The sequence below is a fragment of the Schistocerca cancellata genome, chromosome 4 (assembly GCF_023864275.1).
Source record: "Schistocerca cancellata isolate TAMUIC-IGC-003103 chromosome 4, iqSchCanc2.1, whole genome shotgun sequence".
Classification (NCBI taxonomy): Eukaryota; Metazoa; Arthropoda; class Insecta; order Orthoptera; family Acrididae; genus Schistocerca; species Schistocerca cancellata.
In genome coordinates this window covers 507275685-507291973 of record NC_064629.1, presented here as the reverse complement: position 1 = coordinate 507291973, position 16289 = coordinate 507275685, and the positions used below count along the sequence as shown (strand labels likewise).

At 42.2% G+C, this 16289-nt stretch overlaps 1 protein-coding gene across 1 annotated transcript in view; it reads left to right on the top strand.

Annotated features, from left to right (window-relative positions):
* LOC126184293 (Down syndrome cell adhesion molecule-like protein Dscam2) overlaps positions 1 to 16289 on the top strand; it is a 595669-nt gene that overhangs the window by 139717 nt on the left and 439663 nt on the right. Inside the window, exon 4 of the mRNA XM_049926671.1 lies at positions 9236 to 9432. Within this exon, the coding sequence (XP_049782628.1) occupies positions 9236 to 9432 (197 nt within the window). The remainder of the gene's footprint in view (positions 1 to 9235; positions 9433 to 16289) is intronic.

Genomic DNA, 16289 nt, shown 5'->3' with positions numbered 1-16289 from the left:
ATATTTCTCCAGTTGGCTTTTCTGCGAGTCAAAGCGTCAACAGTGGCTGCTGAAGGACCGTGTTGTACAAGTAGCCGATCAACCATATCCCGGGCATGTTCGATGGACGACATACCGGGCGTTCACGCAAAGCAGAGTGCAGTGGTGCACGTCGTTCATAGGCAAAGCCTGCACAGTCGTCAACACAAGTATCCCGGCAGTATCCTGCTGGAACGTGGCAGGTGGGGGCGTTTGAAGGAAGAGCAGTAACGTGTGCTTTAAAATCTTCGCGAGGTTGTTCATTCTGTCCATGCTTCTCAGCAGAGAGGAGCCTAGATCACATGTTCTATTCCGTGGCACCTCAAATCATCAAAATCTGAGTTCTCCGTAACGTTCCTTAACAACGCAAGCTTCCACATTGTGACGTATTAGTCGACCACAATTTTATGGCACCTGGAAGTGAGAGCGCTTCCGTCGGCTTATCGGGAGTTTTTATCGTGATGTATCACGAGGACACGCTGGACGACTTGAGAGTACATGCACAACTGTCATGAAATCAATCACAATATGATGCGCTTTCCTTAGTTACCACAGCACTTGTTAAGTGTAACGCCACCGTGTGTTTCCCATAACGGCTACGGAGGCCAAGTGCAATAAGATCGCGATCGAATGACACATATACCTGTGACCGTTTCTGTAGGGCAGTTTTAAGAGGAACTCGTCCGAGAATATTATATTTTTGCTATCAGCACACCTAACCTGGGGATGTTGATGATTTCTGCAAGCTGAAAACCAGCATGACTGCATGAACGCCACTGTTCTAGCCCCCAGCCCGAAGCACGGCTTTGCGTCGTTAGCACTGACATGTCCACTATCGGTCGTAATATTCCAGCGTCGAGACAAGACTGTGGACCAAGCTATACGGTCTGCTGTCCCATATCAACAAGACAGTGTTCATACTGTGCTGTGGTCGCATTGCGTAGTACAGTACCCGCTCGTTGCTACATACCATCCCATTCTATCCCCTGATATGGCACTCGCATCGCTGTTGTAGCAACAGGCACTGTTCAAGTCGAAGTTTTACGGTACGACAAATCCATTTCGTGAAGGCCGGTCCTTCTTCTCTGTTAGAACTCACTCACTTGCTAATCAACTACATTTTGATGTCTATGAGACATACTGGCATTCGTTTTTTCGTTAACACTCTATTTGGCACCTCTTTACTTGTAGAGTTTCGTATATCGCTCACCATTCCAGTCACATGAGGATGCTGCTGAGTCTGTGTGTACTCTCTCCGTATCTTAATCAACTATTGCTAGAACACTTTGCGACACATCCTCGAACTTTGTATGCATTTGGAATGTTCTTTGTGGGTGTTACACTTTTCGCAAACTTTGGAGTACAAATGGAAAAAAAGGGAAAGGAAAAGGAAGGATATCGGATGTGTACTTTTCAAAGGCACCATCCCAGCATTTGCCTTAAATGACTTAGGGAAACAAAGGAAGACTTAAATCTGTGGGGCTTGGTTTCGAATGCGCGGCTAGTGCCTTACCACAGCACCACTTCCCTTGGGCAGAAGTGCATCCATTGATCGTGGGAACAGCACCTGTAGTTTCAATCATCAAACAATCATGTACTTCTATAAAACAATTCTCAGCTCCTTTTTTCCTTTCTTTGTAGCACTGTTAATGTCAACACAATTGTAGCTGACTTGCGCATAGCACAATTACCAAAGTGTGTTTCCCCATGTCCATTCCGTTTCCCTTCGTTCAGTTTTTGTTCTTCGTTTTCTCTTTATTGTCATTTCATCCTCCTCACCCAACTCGGAATTTTGAGAGAGGGAGTTTACTGCCAGAGGCTACAAATAGCTGCTCTAAAAATTTTACATGGCTTTAAAATATTGAATGTCTGCACACAAAAAAGTAGAGATGGTGAGTTGCGTTGGCGAGAAGATAAAAGGCTGATTCCTTGATTCCGTTAAGATAATTACACAGAAATGAGTGAAGTGATGAATTTATGTAGACTTCCAGGTGTTAAGGTATTTTGAGATTTTTATGTTTCTGGGTGATGTGAATTATGAAATTTATGGGGATGGATGTTTGACTGAGTGATAGGGGAGGATGATGAGGATGAACCTCCGAACCAAGCCTTACGATGTGTGTAGTAGGCAGTGATGAGGACGTGAGTCCTGATAAAGGGAGATCTGTCACGACGGATGTATAACTGAGCGAATTTCATTGTCAGCTAAAGGGGGATGGGTGTATGGCGTATAGCTGTGTGGTTTTGGAAGGATAACTGGTGGCTTCCGATTTAGGTATCAATGGATTCTCTGTCCTTCATTCAAATTCGATGTTGTTTTTTTATAGTCCCACTTTAGTAGCAAAATATACAGGGTGGTCCATTGATCGTGACCGGGCCAAATATCTCACGAAATAAGTGCAAACGAAAAAACTACAAACTTGTCTAGCTTGAAGGAGGATACCAGATGGCGCTATGGTTGGCCTGCTAGATGGCGCTGCCATAGGTCAAACGGATATCAACTGCGTTTTTTTTTTAAATAGGAACCCCGATTTTTATTACATATTGGTGTAGTACGTATAGGAATATGAATGTTTTAGTTGGACCACTTTTTTCGCTTTATGATAGATGGCGCTGTAACAATCACAAACGTACAAGTACGTGGTATCACGTAACATTCCGCCAGTGCGGACGGTATTTGCGTCGTGATACATTACCCGTGTTAAAATGGGCCGTTTACCAATTGCGTGGAAATTTAAGAAGATTCAATATGGATGTGTGTGTGTGATGGGCCATTATTTCCACTCATGTAAATTGTTCGGTTGACTGCTTCTTCACATTTCATGTCTTTATTTAGTTGAGAGAACATCGAGTGTGGTGTGTGCATCTAGCAGGTGGAAGACACGTTTGCTGGTTCTCTGAACATGAGAAACACATTATTTGACTTTGTAAATTATAGGGATGATTTGGAATCTGTTACATCACCGACATGGGTATCCCCCTGTCACATCTTCGGTGTAAAATCGAGACTTCAGCTTCATAACTAAGTTATGAGGCACTGCAATCCCCATGTATACATTTGCCTGATAGATGTGCTGTTTACAGAGTTAGTGGCGGAATGACTTCTAATTTTCACATGTAGGACGCTGCTGCTATGCATTTATCTGTTTCCTTGTAATAGGTATTCCCCGTTATTAACGATAATTTTATATAGGTCTGATGCAAGCATAGTATAATTTCTGAAGCGTGATCGGATGTGAACCGTGGACACTGTACATCTCTGGAAAGCTGTACCATGCTCGTATCACACAGAGCCGATGTTTTAAGGAAGTAGTTTTTTCGTTTTACGGTTCGATAACATAGTTTATCGTAGAGAAACTGGGAAGAAGGATGTATGTCATGTGCTTGAAGTACCGGTTGATCAAAAAGTCTGTATAAATTTGAAAACTTAATAAACCACGGAATAATGTAGATAGGGAGGTAAAAATTGACACACATGCTTGGAATGAAATGGGGTTTTATTAGAACCACCCCATATTGCTAGACGCGTGAAAGATCTCTTGCGCGCGTCGTATGGTAATGATCGTGTGCTTAGCTGCCACTTTCGTCATGCTTGGCGTCCCAGGTCCTCAGACCTCAGTCCGTACGATTATTGGCTTTGGGGTTACTTGAAGTCGCAAGTGTATCGTGATCGATCGACATCTCTAGAGATGCTGAAAGACAACATCCGGCGCCAATGCCTCACAATAACTCCGGACATGCTTTACAGTGCTGTTCACAACATTATTCCTCGACAACAGCTATTGTTGAGGAATGATTGTGGACATATAGAGCATTTCCTGTAAAGAACATCATCTTTGCTTTGTCTTACTTTGTTATGCTGATTATTGCTATTCTGATCAGATGAAGCGCCATCTGTCGGACATTTTTGAACTTTTGTGTTTTTTTGGTTCTAATAAAACCCCATGTCATTCCAAGCATGTGTGTCAATTTGTACATTATTTCGTGATTTATTCAGTTTTCATATTTATACTGACTTTTTGATCACCCGGTATATTTCTTACATTGGAATATTAACAACGCTACATTCCATATGACTGATAGGTCGGAAACGCAAGCGATCTAACATTATAGCCCATTTTAAGTGCGGAAAGTTGTAGCCTTAGGAGTGCGTGTGTTTATGTTCTCTCTTACCAATACCTACCGGGTACTGATCATAGACTCTGGAACCATACTTTAAATTTGATAGTTTGGTTGATTTACGTAAAAATGCTTCAAACTCCATCCGTCTGGAGCTCCACCGCGCATAAAAATCAGCCGTTTCTTGTTCTTCTTAACTGTCTGCTATTACATCACAACACTTTCAAATCTGTTACTATACATTGATAAGGAGTGCTAACCTCCTCGACATGGGCACATATTGAGAAATCTTGTGCACTTGGATGGGCGAGCACTCGGCAAGCTCCATTCATTCACAAGACGTGAAATGTAGCAGTCTACTTCTGGTCGATTTCAGATTAAACTGGTAATGGTGTTGCAGGGCGGGTTTGTCAATGATAGTGTGAGGGGGTCTTTCAGTCTCTAATTTTACCATAAGACTGCGAGAATGCTCTGTGACCCCCATCAGTATAGAGATAAATCGTAAATTAAGCACTATGCTCGAAGTGTTAGAAATACGTAGAGCACTGTCTGATATACTTTGATGATGGATGGAAGTAACAATGCATTGATATACTGAACAGTCCTCTATCCACATTCGCAATAAAGGGAGAGGGTGGTTTAGCTATGATACTGAAATTGGAAAACATTCTGTCACATCATTGATAGGTGTTGAAATTACTGTAAAATTGGTAAAATTGTTCACGCAAGCAACTTTTATGCTTAATACTTCAGTACATCAGGAGTGTCTTTTCCATCCCATCTGTCCACTGGCACGTTGTTCGTTACCATATAATGGTTGACTGACAACGCTTGTTTGAGTTGGAGAAAGAGTTTTGGTGGAGTGGTGACACCTTCTGGGGATGGATAACACCGAAACGGTGATCGCGTACATGACTGCAATATGAGGAATCAGTTGAAATGGAACGTAGAGCCATCAGCTATTCCATCAATGTGACAGATGAGTTTAAATGTTGTTTGGAAACCCACGCCAACACTGCAAATCTCTTCCAATTTCCTTATATTGTAAATGACTTTTATTTAAAATCATCCAGTGTGTGTGGTGCATTATGGTAACAGCAGTAACAATATGATTTACACAGTGCGACATCTAGAGGTAGCCCAGTTGACCTATCTTCCCTCCAAAATTCAAACTTCCCGCCAGAGGGCTTGGGAGGGTGAGTGTGACACTTTGCAGACGTCTTGGGTAACGGTACTCGCATCATCAGCTGACGTCACAGTAGCCATCTTGAATGACATCAATCACATCATCAGCTGGCGTCACAGCAGCCATCTTGAATGACGTCAATCACGTCACAGTGTGACATCTTGAATAATGGTACTTTGGGGTGATGTCCTTGTTGTCTGCGAGAGGTCGTGGATCAGAACGTCTTAATGTCAGTTTAGAACCTGACACAGACCTCGAAGTCGTGGCAGCAAAACAAAATGTTTGGCAGTGTAAAAAGCATGTTAGATCCAAAAAAATGTTTCAAACAACGAGACAGGGCCACAGGGGGCATTTCTTGGTCTCTTGCGACTTACACTATAGTCGGCGGGACACGATCATCTTCCTACAGCAGAGGTGATGAAACTTTAAACTGATCTCTGCAATTGATCAATAACTGTATATTTAATAGGATCGTCACATGTGCTCGATGCCTGCGTGCATGCGGTATTTGTTTTCGATATATGGGAGGAGAGAGATGCGGTAAAAATCTTATCTAGTTCTCTATCAGATGAAGTTAGTTGAGCTTTTAAAGTTCGTAAATTTTCTCTGATGAATGGTAAAGGATAACGAAGATAGCATGTTGTGGAGACAGATGTGAATGGATGTGGATCTGTAGTACTTGTATGTAGTTTTGAGGTGCACCACAATGAGGTAGCAAAAATGCTCATTTTTCTCACAGTTCCCGGTTCTATTGAATGGTCAAAACACAGTCCTGTTGCAGTAACGCAGCTTAGCCTGTTTCTAGACGGTATGCAAAAGGTGGTAGATATAGTATCCTCCGACTTCTACTCAGTTCCGGCTTACATTGGAACGATCACATGCGCAAAGCTGCAGGGATGGTAGCGCAGAGTCTGAGAGGCCTGTTGCATGATGCATAGGGACTACCCTAAACGAAGCTGGAATTTTACTGTAGCAGATAGGTTCGAGAGAGGTGACTCGTTTCGAGATATGAGAGTGTCAGAAATATGATTCACTAGTGGCTGTAAACATTAAAGGAGTTCTCCATAGGATCCAACGCAGGTATGTGCTTGAATGGAGGGCCCTAATTCCAAATCATAGACATCATTTCTAAGAGATAGCGTGACACTAGAGATCTGAAAAGCTAGTGCACATTTCTTACGACGTCAATCAGCACAACATCTACTACTGTTTGTGATCCTCCTCAATCAGTCATCGCCTATGATTCAGTGGATATATCACCGAACCTCTGTCATGGTACCGAGACAGAATGTGTTACAAATACTGCAGAAATATCTAGCAGCGTGAAAGAGTTGCAAATACTGGTTTCATACCATGTTCCTTAACCGAATCACTTTCAAAATTCAGCGATTTTATCACGAGATTGCATCATGGGTTACATGTAACAGGACTGCTGGTCTGATAATATACACTCCTATGGTGTTTGTCTGGAAAAACCAATTCATTTGGAGGTAATACCATACCTCGATTTATAAAGCCAGTATAGCTTTTAACATAGAAACTTGAGTGCACCTGTACAACTATGACCGCTTGTGATGAAAATATGGTCGTGTTTTTTAACATCTGACTGCTTGTAAGACGATTACTACTCTCTTTTTAAGCCACAGTGGTACCACTCACAAGAAAACTAATGAGACATGTCCCCCCCCCCCACCGCTGATTTTCGGTCAGTATTATTTAGTATCATCTGAAATCAATTATTTGCGAAGTATTATACTTAGTAGTAGGGGATGTGTGATAGGATCACCTTGAGCATCAGGCTTACAAAGTGTGTGTTTGTGTTCTGACATGTGTAAAGGAAAAAACTGTGGAATACTGTGATAGCAAAGGGTAGAGTATGTCAAGTCATAAGAATAGTAAAGATATTTCTATTTCCAGAGCCACAGCTGTCAGTAGGGTGTACGTCCAATACTTCACTCATTGTCGAATGTCATTCAGTGGAGACTGCAATCATAACATTTAATTGTAAGTATAGTGTTCAAATATATATGAGGCCGGTTTTTTTCCAAGGATGATTCTGCCTATGCATGCTTGGCATGCAGCGCCGGTGACAGGAATGAGTCATGTTTCCCGTTAGTGGCAGGAGCTGTCCAAAGTATAAGGCCTGTTGGAGTGTAGGAATTTAGCTGATTTAACTGTGTAGTCCTCTAGACAGCTAAATAGCGAACTAATACTTAATATGTCTGGGCAGCTTTCGTGATTGTGTGGAAATTTGAGAAGATTCAATATGGATGTATGTTTGCATGGGGTCATTAGTCTCACACATGTAAATTGTTCAGTTGACTGCTTCTTCACATTTCACTTCTTTATTTAGTTGAGAGAACATCAATTGTGGCGTGTGCATCTAGCAGGTGGAAGACACGTTTGCTGGTCCTCTAGATGTGAGAAACACGTTATTTGACTTTGTAAATTATAGGGATGATTTGGAATCTGTTACATCACCGACATTGGTATTAGCGAGTGGAAGTATCAGTTTACACTATTTTCTTATGTCGAGTTTCTTCACATAAAGGTATTTGCAGATGGGATAAGTTTCTAGTTACTTTATAGTTTACAGCATGCTCCACCTAGCTAAAGTTTCGGGTTTCTATAGTATTAATTTCCAATCTATAACTTCAGAAATATATTGTGCGAGCGATACTGCTATACAAGCGATACTGATATGTGTTTGATATCGAGAAGTACCACGAAAATGGTATGATATTCTTGCAAACCATGCGAAATTAGATATGTTCTTGTAGTCATAGAGTCTGGAGATGTGTGTAGAAAAGCGAGCAAGCAAGCAGGTCAGGACCAGAAACAGTAACGCATTTGTACCGATGGGGAACGAATTAGTCTTTGTACAACAGTTCCGAGAGTGACTTTGAACCACTGAGGGCGCTATGGTGATGTGTTGGGATTGAATGACTGCCTGACCTCGCGGGAAATATCTAGTGCCGCGAGTATACCTATGGTGCATGTGCTTATGCTGTGTGTCTTCATGATATATGTACAAATGATGCAAAAGGGGTGATTTTGTATGGCACAGGATACGAATTGTATGTTTACTACATCAACACAGTATGCAGTGATATGTTGCTGGGTTTTGGAGATCGGTTTCATGATCTAATATTCACTCCCCTGTCCTCAGTCGGATAGCAGTGTCATTGAGTAAGAGTCTTTCCATATTTGACGATATGTAGGGCACTTTGAAAGGTTTAATTGTGGGTCAATATGGCTATCTGTATCAAATAGATTTTTATGGCTGAAAGTCTCGTCTGCAGAGAGAAAAAAAAAAAAGGCGAATGGTGCTTACACACTTCCGGCATCAGTAATACGGCGGGAAAATTCGATAAGAGCCAATTATAGTCCCCCATTCATTCACAAGAGATCCTTCATGCTGGGATATAGGAGTCTCCGCATAGTGGTGAGAACCTTGTGTGTGTCGAAAGGAAGAAGGGTAAGACGTGATGGACAGGGTGAGACGTTAGGACCACGAGGGAGAATTAATTCTATGTTATTCTGGGCTATTTTCTTAAACCGATCCAGCCGGGAATCGAACCCAGGCCCTTAGGATTGACATTCTTTCGCACTGACCACTCAGCTGCCGGGGGTGGACTAAAGATAGTTATACTCCTGAAGAAATTGTGAGTGGTAACAAGAGGTAGTTCACCAATGTGCTGTATTTCCCCACATAATGCGTTGTGATAATTGTCTGATTTCCACATTGTTCGTCATCTCTCAAAGAGATAAACAAAAGATTTTTATTCGATAGAGATTGCAGATTTCATTATCAATCAATTATTGTCGCCCTAGTCTAACATGAAGTGTGTTATGCGTAAAAAAATGTCAAAGATAAGAGTGAGCTGACGATGAGGGTGTGTGGGAGCGCAGGCCGGCGCAGCTGAGCTGCCAGATCACGGGACACCCGGTGCGGTCTGTGACGTGGCTGAAGGACGGCCAGCCGCTGGCGGAGCACACGGAGGAGCTGCACTTCCACAGCGTGGGCCGCGACGACCAGGGCATGTACCAGTGCTTCGTGCGCAACGACGACGACGTCGCGCAGGGCACCAGCGAGCTCCGCCTCGGAGGTAATTGCCCCACTTCTCCTAATCATTCACTTCCATACCTTTCTTGTGATTATTGCATGCTTACTGTTGTAGAGGGGCTAAGAAAAATTCTAAAGTCATTCCGAGTTATAATGTACAAAATACTGATATTTACAAAAATAATGGATAATATTTGATAATTAGCGGTTAAATAACCAGTATCATTTTTAATTTCAGAGTTACATAAAAAAAACCTCTTATTCTGTTGCATTCGACACATTTATTCAGGTAAAATGTACGAATAACGAATACAGTTGTGAAACTATAAACTACCTGTATCATTAAATTTTAGTGTTAACTATTAGATCCTACATAAGAACTGCATTTGGAACCGACTAAAACTTCGTGCCAGATTTATATGTTGCTGCAGGAAGTCACAAATGAATTATGAAACGGAAAGTGTAGACAATTTTAGAAGAGCACTGTGGTAGGAAATAATAATTACACGAATACATCTAGTACTTTTCGCAAAAAAAATTGAAGATCTAGCTCGCTTTCAGTAAACTTGTAAACTGCCAAATATTCGAAATTCATGTCTTATATTTTCTATGTGTTCCTAAGTACTATATTCACAGTACGCCATAATTATTAGCGAAAACTGACGTGGGTGAAAGTTTACTATAATATGAGCATAAACGACCCAGTACAGACTGTTCAGCGAACAAGCCGGCTGCGAGATAACTGAAGAGTGGAAACGTTAAACGTTTCAGTTTTTCAGAAAATGTATTTTCAGAGCTATTGCATTCTCGGTACGTTGTTGAATGTTGCTAGACTTGTTCCAAGTGCCAAATCGTGGATAAAATGGTTGACACATTCATTACTAGCTGTATATCATGCTGTACTTCATCTGAATGGCCAGCCATGTGTTTCAGTTGCAAAACAGAAACACCTGTTGACGATGTAGACATTTCTCCCTCAACAGGTTAGGGAGCTCTGCAGTACACTTTTCAATATCTGATCTCAAGAAAGGAGTTGTGTAAGAAACAGAAGTTAGTACTTAACTTTTTTAAATTAATTTTCTTAGTCTCTCGTGCAAAATTTAAAAGGTATGAGAAATTGTTTTTGTTGACTCGAGTTCCGCTGGTTAAAACATCACTGCCGTACTTCAGAATTTGAATTATCACAAATAAAATGTGGTGCCTCAGTACTAATGACAACGGAAACAAAAACTTTCTTATTGGCGCTTAGAACCAGTTAGTTCCTTGGTGTGGCACCTAGAACTTTTTGATAATTTATTTCCTAATTTGTCTAATTTTGTTTGCTGTGATGAGGTGAGCAGCATTGTTCTGTAGTATCAGAGCACCTTCCCAGTTATTTGTATACAGGGTGTTTCAAAAATGACCGGTATATTTGAAACGGCAATAAAAACTAAACGAGTAGCGATAGAAATACACCGTTTGTTGCAATATGCTTGGGACAACAGTACATTTTCAGGCAGACAAACTTTCGAAATTACAGTAGTTACAATTTTCAACAACAGATGGCGCTGCGGTCTGGGAAACTCTATAGTACGATATTTTCCACATATCCACCATGCGTAGCAATAATATGGCGTAGTCTCTGAATGAAATTACCCGAAGCCTTTGACAACGTGTCTGGCGGAATGGCTTCACATGCAGATGAGATGTACTGCTTCAGCTGTTCAATTGTTTCTGGATTCTGGCGGTACACCTGGTCTTTCAAGTGTCCCCACAGAAAGAAGTCACAGGGGTTCATGTCTGGCGAATAGGGAGGCCAATCCACGCCGCCTCCTGTATGTTTCGGATAGCCCAAAGCAATCACACGATCATCGAAATATTCATTCAGGAAATTAAAGACGTCGGCGTGCGATGTGGCCGGGCACTATCTTGCATAAACCACGAGGTGTTCACAATGTCGTCTAAGGCACTTTGTACCGCCACAAATTCACGAAGAATGTCCAGATAGCGTGATGCAGTAATCGTTTCGGATCTGAAAAATGGGCCAATGATTCCTTTGGAAGAAATGGCGGCCCAGACCAGTACTTTTTGAGGATGCAGGGACGATGGGACTGCAACATGGGGCTTTTCGGTTCCCCATATGCGCCAGTTCTGTTTATTGACGAAGCCGTCCAGGTAAAAATAAGCTTCGTGAGTAAACCAAATGCTGCCCACATGCATATCGCCGTCATCAATCCTGTGCACTATATCGTTAGCGAATGTCTCTCGTGCAGCAATGGTAGCGGCGCTGAGGGGTTGCCGCGTTTGAATTTTGTATGGATACAGGTGTAAACTCTGGCGCATGACACGATACGTGGACGTTGGCGTCATTTGGACCGCAGCTGCAACACGGCGAACGGAAACCCGAGGCCGCTGTTGCATCACCTGCTGCACTAGCTGCGCGTTGCCCTCTGTGGTTGCCATACGCGGTCGCCCTACCTTACCAGCACGTTCATCCGTCACGTTCCCAGTCCGTTGAAATTTTTCAAACAGATCCTTTATTGTATCGCTTTTCGGTCCTTTGGTTACATTAAAACTCCGTTGAAAACTTCGTCTTGTTGCAACAACACTGTGTTCTAGGCGGTGGAATTCCAACACCAGAAAAATCCTCTGTTCTAAGGAATAAACCATGTTGTCTACAGCACACTTGCACGTTGTGAACAGCACACGCTTACAGCAGAAAGACGACGTACAGAATGGCGCACCCACAGACTGCGTTGTCTTCTATATCTTTCACATCACTTGCAGCGCCATCTGTTGTTGAAAATTGTAACTACTGTAATTTCGAAAGTTTGTCCGCCTGAAAATGTACTGTTGTCCCAAGCATATTGCAACAAACGGTGTATTTCTATCGCTGCTCGTTTAGTTTTTATTGCCGTTTCAAATATACCGGTCATTTTTGAAACACCCTGTAAAAATAAGTTATGTACAAAATGAGATACATTGTTTTTGGTACCCGTGAAAAAGTGAGATTTGGCAATTAAAATGTTTAACATTTCCACTCTTCAGTTGCGAATTTGTGGTTACGAGTCGCCACTGACTTCCGCTTGAAATATTTTTTTGGTTGGTACAAACATGTTTGAAAGGTTAACTTTCACAGTTAAGTTCCCATCTAATTGAGCTCAAATTTCATGTGATTTTGATTGAGATAAATACTATCCTTCAAATTGTACTTGACCAAAAACAATCATTATTTTCCTCTTAGTTTGACACTAGTTGAAACAAGGGAAGCTCAGATGCCATCAGGTGGAAAAAACTTACTCTGTTCATTTCTCTTACTGCACTTAAAACTATACATCGATTTGATGTTTTACCGGATTCCTGATATGCATGGTACAATCGTAAAATAGTCGTACGGGAAAATTCTCACTTCATCGCTACCTCGGAGATGCTGTGTCCCATCGCTCTTGCGCCGGCTACAGCACCACTTTCAAACTCACTTAAATCTTGATAACCTGCTGTTGTAGCAGCCGTAACCGATCTAACAACTGCGCCAGACAGTTGTTGTCTTATATAAGCGTTGCCGACCGCAGCACGCACGCCTGTTTATATATGTCTGAATACGCATGCCTATACCAGTTCCTTGGTCCCTTCAGTGTATATCGTCCACATAGACTCTCTTCATATGCAAAGAATTAGCCATATTTTGGGCAATCACGAGCCCCTTGCATGCTTTAATCCTTCATCCACACTCCAACATTACAGGGACTGCGTAATGATCAAGTGAAAGTAAGAAATTCTTCACTCTAATAATTAATTTTTACATATATATCCTGAAAACATTTGGCTGACAATTTTTCATAGTTCATGATTACATTCATTATACCCATGTTGCAATAGGTCTTACTCTGAGGTGACAAAAGTCATAGGACAGCAATCCACACACGCACACAGATGGTTGTAGTATCGCGTATACAAGGTATAAAACGACTGTGCACTGGCGGCACTGTTATTTGTATTCAGGTGATTCATGAGAAAAGGTTTCCTGCGTTATTATGTCTCACGCACGACGGAAATTAACAGACTCTGAATGCAGAATGGCAGTTGGAGCTAGACACATGAAACATACCATTTCGTAAATCGTTGGGGAATTCAATGTACCGAGATCTGCAGTGTCAAGAATGTGCTGAGAATAGCAAATTTAACGCATTAACTGTCGCCGCGGACAACACAGTGGTCTTCGCTTAACGACCGAGAGCAATGACGTTTGTGTAGAGTTGTCGCCGGTAACAGATAAGCAACACTGCGTGAAATAACCGCATGAATCAATGTGGGACGTCCAACGAACGTATCCGTTAGGACAGTGTGGCGAAATTTTGCGTTAACGGGCTATGGCAGCAGACGACCGACGCGAGTGCCTTTGGTAACAGCACGACATCGCCCGCAGCCCCTATCCTGGGCTCGTGACCATATCGGTTGGACCCTACACCACTGGAAAACAGTGGCCTGGTCATATGTGTCTCGATTTCAGTTGGTAAGTGCTGATGGCAGAGTTCGAGTGTGGCGCAGATCCCACAAAGCCATGGATCCTAGTTGTCAGCAAGGCACTGTGCAAGCTCTTGGTGGCTCCATAATGATGTGGGCTGTGTTCACATGGAATGGACTGGGTGCTCTAGTCCAATTGAACCGATCATTGACTGGAAATTATTCTACTGAGCTACTCGAAGACCATTTGCAACCATCCATGGACTTCATGTTCCCAAACAATGACGGAATTTTTATGGATGACAATGCAGCATATCACCGGGCCACAGTTGTTTGCGACTGGTTTGAAGAACATCCTGGATTATTCGAGCGAATGATTTGGCCAGCCACGTCACCCGATATGAATCCCATCGAACATTTATGGGACATAATCGGGAGAGCAGTCCGAGCACAAAATGCTGTACCGGCAACACTTTCCCAGCTGTGGACGGTATACAGACAACCTGGCTCAATATTTCTGTAGGGCACTACCAACGACGTGTTGAGTCCGTGCCACGTCGGGATGCTGCACTACACCGGGCAAAAGGAGGTCCGAAACGATATTACTAGAGACCCCATTAACTTTTGTCACTTCAGTTTATATTTATTTAATATGAAACCTAACACTTCACAATTGCAATTAAAGATTTAAAAATAGTAATAGCTCTAGCAGGAAAAGCAGCAGTTTATATTTATTTGTTCAGAGTAAAGTCATACAGATTTAGTGGTGTAGAATGTGTGCAGTGGCTGTAATGGACGTGATTGGAGAGACAGAGGAATATGGTGAAGAGGTGGACACTAGTAATGAGAAGACGACAATAATAAAACAAGACAACTTGAGTGACAGAAAAACGAAAAGACAAACAAACGTGACTGGAAATAGTCAATATTTGCTTCATTGGGAAACAGGTTAAGGCTGTACCTTCGCAAAGCTATAGCATGGCACTCTAGTTCCATTGTGTGCAGCGATATGACCTCTGCTATTTTGTGGAAGAATTTCTAGAATGTGAGTGTTGAGAAGACAAAATCGGGAACTGTTTTTCATGTCCCAGCTGCTGTAATTACCTAAATAATTTTGAGGCCAAACATCCTGCTGGGACATCCTATCGCCTGTGAGAACCCGCAAGCCACGTACCTAACATGGAACCTTTAAACCAAAAACACGTTACAGTAAACGCAACAACAAAAGTAATAATGAGACTCTCTTTTGAAGCGATAGGCAACGACGGTATCAGCATGGTGTGAACACGGTCAAATGGTTCAAATGGCTCTGAGCACTATGGGACTCAACATCTTAGGTCATAAGTCCCCTAGAACTTAGAACTACTTAAACCTAACTAACCTAAGGGCATCACACACACCCATGCCCGAGGCAGGATTCGAACCTGCGACCGTAGCAGTCCCGCGGTTCCGGACTGCAGCGCCAGAACCGCTAGATCACTGAACACGGTCAAGAATGTCACGGAGAACATAAGAACAGTCTAGACAGACGTGTTTCATTTTTACTTTGGGAACGAAATAAATATCATTCGATACAAACTAAGCTAACTCCGATCCAACCAAAAGAATAAAAGCCCGCCATCACCTTGTGATCAACATTCTGTCCTCGAATATATTTAATCATGATCAACTGGGTAAATACAATACTGAAGCGCGATCAGTTTACATGACAAAGACCGATCTAGTTTCTTTAAACACCATAGTACGACTACCGCAATAATTCAGGAAACTGATGTGTTGAAATGCGCTACGGAAAACGAAGAAACCGCAATACTGGCATCACTATATTTCAGCGAAGCATATGATAGTGTCAATTATAGTTGCTGCTCACAAAAATGGCAAATCTTAGTTTTCAGATATATCCCTGAAGAAGTTTCTACATCTACGTTATTGCTCTGGAGTTAACACATGATTGTTTGGCAGAGGGTGTAAAGAACCAGTTTCCCACTGTTTGTTCAGATGTGTGTGAATTTCTAAGGGACCAAACTGCTGAGGTCATCGGTCCCTAGACTTACACATTACTTAAACTAACTTATGCTAAGGACAACACACAAACCCATGCCTGAGGGAGGACTCGAACCTCCGGCGGGAGGGGTCGCGCAGTCAGTGACTTGGCGCCTCAAACCGCGCGGCCACTCCGCGCGGCCTCACACTGTTTATCTACCGTTCCACTCTGTAACAGTACGTAGAAAAAATGAGCTCTTAAATCTTTCCATCTGAACTATGATTTCTCTTATAAGATGCTTATTTCTCCCAATAGAGATATAACTCAACAAAACATATTGTCATTTGGAGGAGAAAGTCGATGACTGAAATATCCTGAAAAGATATTATCGCAATGAGATACGCGTTTGTTTCAATGCCACCACAGTTAGCTTATCATATCCCTGACACTCTCTTCCCTATTTCGTGATAATG